The following is a 12,760-nucleotide window of genomic DNA, read 5'->3' as shown; positions in this document are numbered from 1 at the left end:
AAGTGTCAGTTCTAGCGGGACGAACCACCAGTCTGCAGGCTGGGGTCCCTGGTGGTCGGGAGTCCGGCCTGTTGGCTGGCGGGCTCGACGACGCTGGAGAGCTGAGTGACACTCAGCTCAATGGCGCCTTCGAGCAGCAGGCGTCGGGCAGTCAGGTGACAGGAGATAAGTCGCAGGACAAAGGCGCGCAGGCACCAGGGGGATCTAGGGTACTGGTAGTGGGGAGCTCTAACGTAGCACGGGTTAGGAGGGGTGTATATAACAGGGTGAAGGGAGACCAGAGGGTAATCGTAGAGGTCCGGCCAGGGAAGTGTATGGTGGATGCTATGACCGCAGCACGTAAGGGGGTGTGGGATAACCGGGAGGGAAGGAACCTAGAAATAGTTCATGCGGGGCTTAATGATGTGCTCAAGGGTAGGAGCCAGAACCTCGGAAAGCAGCTAAACGTGGGAATACGTAAGTTGAGGGACGTGTCTGAGAATGTGCATGTGGTTGTGTGCACCATTCCAGAAGTTCGGGGGCAGAGAGGAGGGTTGTCGAAGCCAACGGAGTAATTAAGGGTATGAGTCGACAGCTTCGGTACGACGTAATGGAAGTAAACAGAGAAGTGTACGAGGCTGGCTCCCGCCCTTTTGCAGATGGCATTCACTACAGTGAGGCCACGGGTTACAGGGTGGGGGATAGGATGGGCCGCACGGTGACTGCTTTTTTTGGGGGACCGAGGGCCCTGGGGGCATTGAAGTAACTGAAAACCCAACAAGGTCAGGAGAGGCACCCAGGGTTAAAAAGAGGAGAAAACGTAAGAACAGGTATAAAAAAACAGCACAATCAGACATTGGATATATTAACATGCAGGGTGGTAGAAATAGGTTAAAATGGGAAGAGGTAGAGGAGCAACCAAAAAAGGAGGATTTAATGGTGTATGGGTTTGTGGAAACACATCTCAGAGACATGGAGTAGCCACCTTGCAACCCTGACTATGTGTGGGAAGAATGCAACAGAATGGAGGGATCGAGGAAGGGAGGTGGAATTGGAGCATTTATTAATAAGAATATGAACTTTCAAAGGATCAGAAAGGAGTGCGCCGAACATTTGTGGCTGAAAGGAAAAGTCGCTGGGGAATCAACAGTCCTTGGAGTTGTTTACTTATGGACAGGGACAGGTGCTAAAGGGGAAAGCAGAAAAATGATTGATTGCATATCAAGAGACATTAGTGAACTAGGGGAAGGCTCCGAAATAATTATTATGGGAGACATGAATGCCCATATTGAGGGTCTGGATGGGTATACGGACTCAACTGGAAGCATATTACTAGAACTGGTGGAAAAACATGACTTAGTTTTATGTAATACCAGTCAGAAGTGCGACGGGCACATAACTTGGGAAACTGGCAATCTGCATTCAACTATAGATTACGTACTCACGTCACACAAAATATATGGTAAGTTACAAGTAATGAAAATAGATAAAGAAGGTTCCAAAAGTCTTCGTTGTGATCACAAACGTATTAAGCTGAATTTTACCAGAGAAGTAAATGCTGAAACTAGACAACATAATTCAAAGCAAACTTTCTGCAGCGACAAAGAGTTGGAAATAGTTGTTGAAAGAATAGAGGCAGCAGTTTCAGGGCAACGGTATACAGATTGGACCTATGAGAGCCTAACTAGGCTTTTTGCTCTAGAACTAGACAAAGTTCAGAGTAAACGAAAGGGGAAGCAAGGACATAGACCAAAAAGCTGGTGGGACAAAGAAGTGAAGCAAGCGATACAAAAACGTCGGGAAGCCTCTAGAGAACACAGGTATCCCAAGTGTAGTGGGGAGTCCGAAACGGAAGTAAAAAGAAAATGGGACAATTTTATAACATGTCGCCGAGAGGCATCAAGTTTGATCAATGCGAAAATTGAGAGAAAGGGTGAGGAATGGATGAGTAATGTAAGTAAGAAAGATAGAAACACTGCCAAGAAGTTTTGGGAGCACTTGAACTCACTCGGTGAAACGACGCAAGCTAGACAGAGGTTCATACTCTCGCATCAGGGAGATCAATTAGAGGGAGATGATGCGATACAATATATAGGAGCAGTGATGGAGGAGAAATTTCGGGAACGGGCACATGTGGAAGATAGGGGAACCGAAGGAAGTAGCAGTCCAGTTTGTGACATCGCGGATTTTGGACAAAGATAATGAGAAAAGGCGGAACGAAGAGTCCCTAGTGGAACGTCGACAGGCACAGATGGTATCCCTATCAAGCTGGTGAAGAATTTGGGTCCTAAATCTAAGGCAAAACTAACGGAGGTAGTGAGTACCATGATAACAAAAGGAAATATTCCAGACGAATGGAGGCTTAGTAGGATGAGTATGATATATGGGAAAGGGAGATAAGTCTGATATTAGGAATTATCGTCCCATAACCGTGACACCGGTTATTTACAGGTTGGTAATGCAGATTATAAAGAACAGACTGGAGGAATGGGTAGATTGCGAGGGCATATTGGACGAGTTACAGAACGGGTTTCGGAAACAAAGAAGGTTGGAGGACAATTTATTTTCTCTAACACAGTGTATAGAAATAGCGCAAAAAGAAAACAGACAGCTCTGGCTGGCATTTCTGGATATCAAGGGTGCCTATGACAATTTGAACCAAAGGAACCTGTGGGACATAATGGAGAGCTTAAACCTAGATGAAGGACTAACAGCACTATTAAGGAACATTTACAAAGATAACAAGGTAATTATAACATGGGAAGGAAAGGCGACAGGGAAAATAGAGATAAGACGAGGCCTTAGGCAGGGGTGCCCGTTATCGCCTTTGCTGTTTATGTTGTATCTGAGAGGATTGAAGGATAGACTAGAGAAGAGTGGGCTTGGATTCGACCTTTCTCATAGTAAGCTAGGCCAAAAAATGCAGCAATCCTTACCGGGATTGATGTATGCGGATGATATCGTACTAATGGCTAACAACAGGACAGAGTTGCAGGAATTAATGAGCATCTGTGGTAGGGAAGGAGAGGAATTAGGTTTAGAATTCAGTAGCGAAAAATCAGCAGTCATGATTTTTAACGAGGATGAAGTTGAGAGGCTGAAGATACAAAATATTACAGTTGAGAGAGCTAGTAAATACAAGTATCTAGGAGTATGGATATGTGATTGTGCAGAATATCTCAGAGAGCATGAAAAGTATATAATAGGTAATGGCAACAGAAATGCGGCTGTAATGAAAAATAGTGCACTTTGGAATTACAACAGGTATGAGGTGGTGAGAGAGATTTGGAAAGGGGTCATGGTGCCTGGCTTGACTTTTGGAAACGCAGTGCTATGCATGAAATCCGAAGTCCATGCGAGACTAGAAATAAAACAGCGCGGAGTAGGTAGACTGGCTTTGGGGGCACATTGCAAAACGCCAAACCAGGGAGTACAAGGAGACATGGGATGGGCGTCATTTGAGAGCAGGGAAGCGGTGAGCAAGATAGAATTTGAGGATAGGTTGAGGCAAATGGATGGGGAGCAATGGGCACGAAAGGTTTTCAGCTATTTATACATGAGGAGTGTAGACACAAAGTGGAGACAGCGCACTAGGAAATTAAGAGGAAAGTTTTTGGGCTATAGCGAAGATACGGAAGAGAAAGTCTCAGTTAAGAAGAAAGTTAAGGCCACAGAAGGAGATCGGTGGCTAGAGGGAATGCAGACAAAGACGGCTCTGGGAAGCTATAGATTAAACAAAATAGTTATTGCCAAAGAAAGCATTTATGGCAATTCTAGGGGAAGCTCATTGCTGTTTGAGGCGAGGACGGGTGTTCTGCGAACCAGAACATACAGAGTGAAGTACCAGGAAATGGATACAGTGTGCACTGCTTGTGGAGAGGAGGACGAGACGGCTGAGCACTTGATACTCTACTGTAAAGGGCTTCACCCTATGCCTACCGAAGACAACATAGATTTAATATAGTCATTGGGTTTTAGAGACAGTGAAGGGAGAGTGGATTTCAAGACTGTAGAGATTACCAAGCAAAGATTAAGTGAATGGTGGCAGAAATCGAGAGAAAACTAGGTATTTTCTTATTCACTGATGTCAAGGGGGTTTCATAGCCTCACTTTCTTTGCACTGCGGAGTGAATATAGATTTCACATTTAAATATTCTAAGCTTAAATGGTAAAACAAAATGGCTAGGTGGCGTAAGCTACCGTCCGATCCAAAGTGCTCAGCCGTATTCATCCATCCATCCATCCAGACCTGTACATCAGTGCGAGAAATCGTGTGTGGTGGCGCTTCGATACAGTGGGGTATTTTTCTATATCATGAAATTGACATCCCTGGTCCTTCGCTTGTTTTTGTCTGCGCGAGCTTTCTTTGGAACGCGCACGGCTACGCCAGTTCTCGTGCAAGGGGGCCAGTTACCTACGCTCCGGGCTCATGTCTCAAGTAAATGTGGTCAGAACAAAACGCGAAAATCGTCCTGAGCCAAAGGGCGAGACACAAGCACATCAAAACAACCGACGCGTTGAAAAATATAAAATTGCCTGGCCCCCTTAGCACCCCGTGGGGATTTTGGAGGCCAATTACACATATTTCAATGTGATCACATTTATATGACAGGCCGGCCCCTTTGTCGTGCATGTGTTTGGCTCTTTGTGGATTTCCCAGAAGACGTGATAGGCTTGGGTTTCCAAAATTCTAGCTTGTGGAATTAAATCCCTCAAAAATCAAAACAAATTAACTATTGTTTGGGCAGTGAGGTGTCTCATTTAGGTAGCTGGGTGTTCATTTTGAACAAAACCACGAGACTGGAAAACACAAAAAATGACACTCAGGTTTAGATATTCAATTTTGTAAACCCAAAGTAGGACTGGTGCGGAAGTCATAATAAAAGAATGCCAAGGTTAAAAATTAACTCGCAGCAATAAATGATAAGAAATCATTTTAATATGAGTTCAGTGCTAAATGCAATGACTGCATGGCCAGTCGACGGTTCTGGGTCTGTGGAAAGCTTTTTCACGGAGTTTAAGCAATGTAACAGTTTTAATTTGGTTATTTATGCGTGCAAGTACTTGTGCGCAAAAATGAAAAATGTGCAAACGTTTGACGTTGTATAAAATATAGTGTAAGCACGCACATGGTACGCTGATTAATAGTGAAACAGCGCTCCATTTTACACTAGCGTTGAGCGTATTGAAAGTTAAGGGCATGCATCGGAAGCTAAAGCATGTACATGCAAACATAACGGCTCAGGCCGTTATGTTTGAATGTTTGTAGTACTTTATTACCCCCAGATTTGGTGTAAGGTATCTCCTGATTGCTTAAAACAGAAAGAAGGAAACATTTTAGCTCTGGGTTGAGAGAAAAACTCTACCTGCTGACAGCTACCAATCATCTCGGCGCCGATTATGAGTGTTCGCTGCATGCCAACGGTCGCGCACTTAGAACGAGTTTTTCCCATGCGATTTCATGCAATCGCAGTTGTTCTTGACAAATAACATTGTTTACTCACGCAAGCGGCCACATGTGAAGTTTAAAATATTTTGTATTGATTGTGGCACACGTGGCAAGCAACAGGTTTTTTTTTTTTTGTAATCCGCGAAATAGAATGCTCCAGGATTACCTTGGTCTCTGATGCACGTAGCACACAAAAGAGCTGAATCGCTGTGGGAAACAAAAACAATAATAATGAACAAGTGTGTAATCACGTGAGAACTGATGGCATTACACATATGCAGAAGGTAAGCTTTGTTTTTACTATATACATTGCCAGTAAACTATTAGGTTTTGTCTTGCGAGGGAAGCGGAACATGCAAGCGCGAACATGCTGCCCTTTACTACTCTTCCTGTGAAGAAGCGCACCGTTCAAAGCATGATGCTCGCTTTTATATATAGCTGTTGGTGCGCTTAAACCTTTTAAAACAAAATTATAATCAGTTCTATTATTTTTTTATTAAGTGCGCCTGTTTTTTTTTTTTTTTGTCTTTTGCGAACGTGCAGTTTTTTTAGTTATATAATATGTTTCCAGAAGTCCGACAACTATACTTTGTTCCATCATAAGTAAGAGCCGCATAATAAAAAAATGTAGACAAAAAAAAAACAAAAAAACGCGAACACACATCAAAATGCTATGTAACTGTTAGCTCGGGGTCTTTAACGTGCATCACGCAGTGTAAGTGATACACGATCGAACGACGGTATAGGGTGCAGATGGGCGACTGAACCCAGCGTCCCTGGGGGTATCCACACGAAGGAGAAATCCGCTCCTTTCCTCCGCGGAGCGCGCATCACGTGACACATACGTCATCCCTTTTTGACGCCTCGCACTGCCGTTCTCCTCCGTGGCGGAGGCGCGGAGGCTTCGTGTTGTCAGTGCTGTCAGCACAAAAGCTCCGCAGGTGCACGCGGCGGAGCCGGGGATGGAGTTTCCCGGGTTGTTGACGTCACGACATCCGTCCGCGGAGTTCTCCTTCGTGTGGATACCCATTAAAGCCCCTTGATAAAGGCTAAAGTAGAAGTTTGGGCTAGTTGGTATTTCATGATTAAAGATTAAAACAGCGCAAGGACACGGACAAGAACAAGAAGGTAGACAAACAAGGCGTAGACAAACAAGGAACACAGCGCCTTGTTTGTCTACCTTCTTGTTCTTGTCCGTGTCCTTGCGCTGTTTTAATCTTTAATTATAAAGGCGTTTTTTACAAGTACCGCCAACCATTGTTGTGGAAACCCGCAATACACGTGCCACGAGCGGGTGCTCCGCCGCCATTCGATTCCAAGGGCGAATCATTTTAGTGCTGCGCCGCCATTTGCCTCAAAGGGCCGCTCGAGACACGGGCCTCGTGCACTAGCACATTTGACCGTTACTTGAAAAACCAACGCAAACACATCGAGGGACTTTAGTCCCTACAGGTTCTGCAGCGTGAGTTCCGTGCTTTGAACGGAGCTCCCGCTCGCGCATTTCTCCATGTGCTCTGATCTGCGGTGCCACAACACAGTCGGCGGATTGGGTTGTGTGTATATTTATACCACGGTGGAAGAAGCACATGTGGTTTATACAGTCTAGAACTTGGTCTGCATCAACGGGCGACGAGTCACTCAGCTGTAAATAAGAAATTTAGCCAGTGCAGTACAACCGCTAGCCTGGGGTCTTTAACGTGCATAACGCAGTAGTGACGCACGACCGCACGTCGGTACGATGCTCATCCAGATCGAAACGAGCAGGGGTGGGGATTGAGCCCAGGATCCTGGGTTCTGCAGAGCGAGCTTTCGCTCCGCGTGCTCTGAGCTGGTGTGCGCTAGCCCACTCGGCCACCGATCCCCCCAACCCACTCGGCCAACGATCCCCCACCGCATTTGCTTTAGCATAATGAGCTATAAACCAAACGAGTTGCCCGTGCCACACGGGCAACTCGAATGAAAGAGGATCGGCACTTTTTCACCCGATAGTGTTGTGGGCGCCGCCATCTTGGTGTTTAGTAGAAAGCAAACGCAACTGCCGATCGTCATAATTCAGAAGTGCGACTTCCTCAGCATTATATAGTTTCGGTGTTAGGAAGCTCGCGTAATATTGTTTTGCTTTGTCGCGAACTGTTTAAAGATATGTGGAGAACGAAAAAGCGTTTTCTGTGATTACAGATACAGCTTCAGATAACTGACAACCATCATTTTAAGCACCAAGATGTGTATAAAGCGTAGCTTATTTAGTGGCTCCGGTTTAGCCCGACCGCACAAGCACAGAAAGAGAACGAACTGCTTGACTTCGCGCTCTTGGCGCTGCTTCAGTGGCTTCATCAGCCCGTAGCGTTGGCTGCGCTCCGAACTAGGGTAGAGCACGGCAAATATCCAGATCTTAGGGTATTACAAGCCAAACCAACAAAAATCACTTAAAACGCCCCGATAGAAAGAACTGCGGGTTTATTTTGACTCACTGGAGGTCTTTTGACGTGCAACCGAAATCTGAGATTGACCTCCGTCAGATTGCGGGCACCTCGGCTAGAGTGTACTACCTCGGCCGATATTTAAACCCGACAAATATGGATTCATGGGTCAGTGCGTTGGCTCAAAGACACTGAGACGTTTTAATGTTTTGTGTTAATATCATAGCCATTTAAGAGCCACCGATGTAGTTTTTGAAACAATATATAGTCGAACGATTCCGACAAGCATAGTTTGATTGAGAAAATTATTTTTGCAAGTAATAAAAACATTCAAATATTTTCGCATGCGTGGCGGAATCCGTTTCATGACGCCCATTTCATTTGGATCGCGTGAAGCATGTGTACCGACGCATAGTTGAACGCGCGCAAAAGCAGCTGCTGTTCTACCCGCAGCCTCGCGCTTGTTGTTGTGACATCTGTTCGCTCACTGCGGGCATCCAGGCATCTGACACCCCGACATCTGGCGCTTTTTCTGTCTTTCACGTGGCGTTTCAAGCGGCACACGACGGCAAATGTACATCAAACCATTCTTGAACATGTGTCGCCCTCTGTATTTGATATTAAGAAATTTGCCGTAACTGAATGGGAAAAGTTTGAGGTCTAATAACATTCTTAACGTGTAATATATCAATAAGGAAGTTCTGGAAACTTAAATATCGGAATATGCTTCGTAATTTAATGTCTCGTAATTTTGATAAGTTGATGTGATTTCGTTTTTATAGCACCATAAAATAATCCCATATTAAACTTAATTTTTATTTTAAAATATAATTATCTGTACAGTTCGTGGCTTACTTTTTAATTCATTGCATCCAACCGAACGTTCACGTAAAATATCGTGGACGATAGGACGTTATAACTCGAGAAATATTTGTTTCAGTATTAGAGACTATGGTATATTAAAAGCTGAATAATTAACTAACAACTAAAAATAATCGTAATATCGAGACATTCAAGCATCGTTGAAAAACAGTTCTTTAATTTGACATTAACTTTATAATTGCAGGATACATAGAAATAAAGTTATAAACCGTCCAAAAAGCACCAAAACGTCATGCACGATGGGGTTACACCGGCGACCAGACTCGAGACTCTGCAAGGCAGTCCTCACTATGGGGGAGAAGGAAACAGGCAACGGTGGACAGGGTAGAAGGGGAGAGAATACAAAGCGAGGTAAAAGTGAAAAGCGCGAAATATGCCGTCAGTCTTTAAGCGGTTGTGAAGGCAGCAAAATGATGATGATCGCTGATGGAAAAAAATTGCGGTGGCTTAGCTCGGCTATGCCGGAAGATATGTAGTGTGAGCTTATGCGCACAAAATGAGAGTAACTATCAAGCGGCTCCGGTGCAGCGTCAGATTTGGCTACTGCGCAACGGAGGCGCACAGCTGGGCACGTGGCGGCGCCAGTGCGTCTGCCGCGGCTATGACGTCACTCCTCTGGAATGCGCAGACCGGCGAGGCGCGCGCGGTGGCGGCGGAGCGCGCGGCGGCGGCGGCTCCGGCGCGCGAGCTGTGCGCCGTGTGACGTCACTGCCCCTCGCGCATGCGCAGACCGGCGAGGCGCGCGCGGAGGCGGCGGCTCCGGCGCGCCAGCTGTGCGCCGTGTGACGTCACTGCTCCTCGCGCTTGTGCAGCACAGCTCTTTGACAGACACGCGAACCTGCTCAACCTCGGCCAGTGTAGCTCACACTACAAAAAAAGTGACCACAGAAGAAAACATACAAAATTACAGTTATTGAAACTAAAGCAAGTGTGCAGGCGAACTGGTTTAATACTGATATGGTAATCCAAAACCGGAGGAAAAACAGGACGGACAAACACAAAGCTCCAAAGTGTTCCAAAAAGAGGGCGGAAACTATGACTATAGTACGATAGCAATATATTGTGAACTATACTTTCAAGGTAATCAAGGTTATGTGTGTCGTTTATTATTTCGTCTATCCTGAGATCTGCCAGTGCATAAGGAATCCTTTTCTGCGAAGAGAAGAAAAGCGGTAGATTCTTTCATCAACGCTGCAGCAACAGGCCTTGAAGGTCGCACGGGCTGGTATAGGCTCGTGACTCGGGGCTCTATGCCTACTGCTGGTGGCTGGAGGCGCCGCTGCTACACAGCTTGCGGAGCGTGGCTCGTGCTCCATTCCTTCGCCATGTCGTCCGAGCAGCGACTGAGCCAGCGGAGCAAATGGCGCTGCGGCGTCACCGGTGCCCTGCTTTTGGGCCTGCCGCTATCGCTGCTGGGTCTAGCGAGCACACTGCAGGGACGCCGTAGCACTTGGACTGCTTCAGGCCTCTGCACCACGGCCGCGTGTCGCACGACCGCCCTCGCCCTCAACGTTTCCTTGAGCCACAGCGTGGCCCCCTGCCAGGACTTGAATCGCTTCGTCTGTGAGGGCTGGCCGCATCTGGAGCACGCGGGGTCCCGTGTCCAGCTTATCATGAACTACGCGTGGACGACATACAACGTGCCGAGACGCGCTCAGTCGGGCATCGACAAGGTGGTGGCAGTGTACCAGAGCTGTGTGGCGTCCCTCTCCCCCGGAGGTGGCGACATGACAACGTTGCGCTCGTTCCTTGTTCATCTGGGATTGGGGCCCTCCGGAGCCGCCCCCGGTGCCGCCCTGCGCGCTCTCCTCACGCTGTCGCTGGCGCACTCGGTCAACCTGCTGCTAGACGTGTCCGTCAACGGGACGGGCTTCAGCGTGGTGCCCGTCGCGCCTCCTGAGGGTCCTGTGAACCAGACGTCGTATGTCGCGTACGTGAAGCGAATCGCTGAGTTGGCCCTGCTCGATGAACCCGAGGCAGTATTGCACGATGTGCTTGCCTTGCGGAAAGAGTTGGACACGAGCCCGTCACCATCGAACGAGCCCTGGCACACTGTGGCACTTGCATCTCTTGCCCACGAGACCGGCTCGCTAGTTGACTGGCTCCACCGCTTGCCCCACGCCAGTCCCGATAGCCTGGTTTTCATTAGGGGCCTCTCGAGGGTGCGTGCCCACGCCGCCTTTCTACGCCGGCACCGTGGCGACCACGCTCTGCGCCGCTATGTGGCCTGGCACACGGCCCAAGTGCTAGGCTCATTAACTCACTACGAAATTTTTCGGATGACTCTCGAGAACGCTATCGGTCAGCTGGAGCCAACGCCCGGCCTCATCAAGGCTACCTGCCTCGCGCACGCAGCCAACCTTATGCCGCATGCCTACAACGCTTTCGTAGTACGCCACTTTGCCACGCCTCGCTCCCGGAAAGCCTTAGAAGTAATGGGTGAAAGTTTACGAGCAGCGGCGACCACCGGGATCCGCTCGAGCGATTGGATGACTGACAAGCCGAAGGCCATGACCACGCTCAAGTTAAAAAAACTATCTTGGTTGCTGCCACGCAAGCGCAGTGAGACACAGGTTAACCGCGCCTACACCCACCTTCCCGACTTAGGTGTCTCCAACTTCCTGAATGCCTACCTGTCAGTGACCCAGCACAATGGCAAAGTTGACACGCAAGAGGCCAACCAGGCTGCTGTGGATGTCGTCTACAGCCCGCTGGACAACACCGTGGCTGTGTCGGCCGGCATGCTTAACACACCATTTTTCGAAGACACCTTGCCAGCTGCTTTCAATTACGCGGGGCTGGGCCATCGAATGGCGCTAGAGCTTCTGCATGCAGTCGATGAGCATGGCCGGTGGTACGACCAACGCGGACATCGCCGCGACTGGTGGGACAGCTTCACCGAGCAAGCTTACCAGCAACACGTAAAGTGTTTTGCAGACGGGGAACGAGCCCTACTGGAAAGCAGTGCGCTCCGTCTAGCCTATCAGGCCTTCCGCAGGATGCACGAGAACGTTGTGCTCAAGGGTCTCGAACACTTCACCCCAGACCAGATGTTCTTCATCAGCAGTTGCCACAAGTGGTGTGGCCAGAGTGCCAGCCCATGCAACGTGGCTGTGCTGAACCTTCAGGAGTTCTCCCACGCCTTCAACTGCCAGTCAGAGGATGCCATGAACCCTAGCACCCGGTGTGCTTTGCTCACATAGTTAATGGGAGCAACCGACGCATGCGGCATCGAAGTCTTGCACTGGAGAGCAGCCACATCCCGCACAGCTAGGACGGCTCCGTAAGCCGGCCTGGGTCTCACAAAGCTCCTGACCCCCCATGCTCTGTTAGACATGCCATTTTCTGTTCACTCTTGTTTTACACTGAGATATCACTATAAAGCACTAAACCACGCTTTGGGCTTTGCCCACCTCTTGGCATGCTTGCCTTGGTGTCTACAGATCACTGGATGTCTTGTATGTGGAACTGTTCAAGGCCTGTACAACCTGATACGGTACTATACTCGCCGACAACCTTCTGGGGCATTTCAGAACTGAATAGTGCGCGTCCACATGCAGCTTTGATGGGTACTCAAGATGCCCACGTGCACCCATAGCTGACTGCATAGCCACAGTTGGCCGCGAGTATACATCAACACGCGACGCTGACGCCACTCTGCTGCGGTGGCGCTGTTATTGGCAAAGCGCATGCGCAGACGTTGACGCGAATCTGGTTCCTGCGCACGCGCAATGCCCACACCTCGTGCGGAAACTGCGCGTTTTCCCGCACCTCGGGGGGGCTTGTTTGGAAACAGCGCGTTGGCCCATAGGGCCATAGGTGCAGACTTTACATTTCCTAAATCTTTACTAGTCATGTAAATGTGGTGCCCACTTTCAACACTTTAGTGACCACTTTTATAAAAAGAATGCCAAAGAAATACTGCAAAGATTTAGACAGCCCAGTTTAATCTCAGGGACATAGCAACTCATATCAAGTGTGGCGCACTACCCCTGTGCAGGTATACGTCTTACCACGGCCGGGCTAGTCG

General features: G+C 48.2%; 1 protein-coding gene across 1 annotated transcript; it reads left to right on the top strand.

Moving 5' to 3' along the window:
- The first annotated feature begins 10,055 nt into the window (after positions 1–10,055).
- Positions 10,056–11,933, top strand: LOC8053304 (neprilysin-1-like). Its single transcript, XM_002433302.4, has one exon. It carries the CDS (start codon positions 10,056–10,058, stop codon positions 11,931–11,933), a length of 1,878 nt encoding a protein of 625 aa, XP_002433347.3.
- The last annotated feature ends 827 nt before the right edge of the window (positions 11,934–12,760 follow it).

This window comes from Ixodes scapularis, unplaced genomic scaffold, assembly GCF_016920785.2.
Source record: "Ixodes scapularis isolate PalLabHiFi unplaced genomic scaffold, ASM1692078v2 PGA_scaffold9__187_contigs__length_104089568, whole genome shotgun sequence".
Lineage (NCBI taxonomy): Eukaryota > Metazoa > Arthropoda > Arachnida > Ixodida > Ixodidae > Ixodes > Ixodes scapularis.
This window is presented reverse-complemented; position numbering and strand designations above follow the sequence as displayed.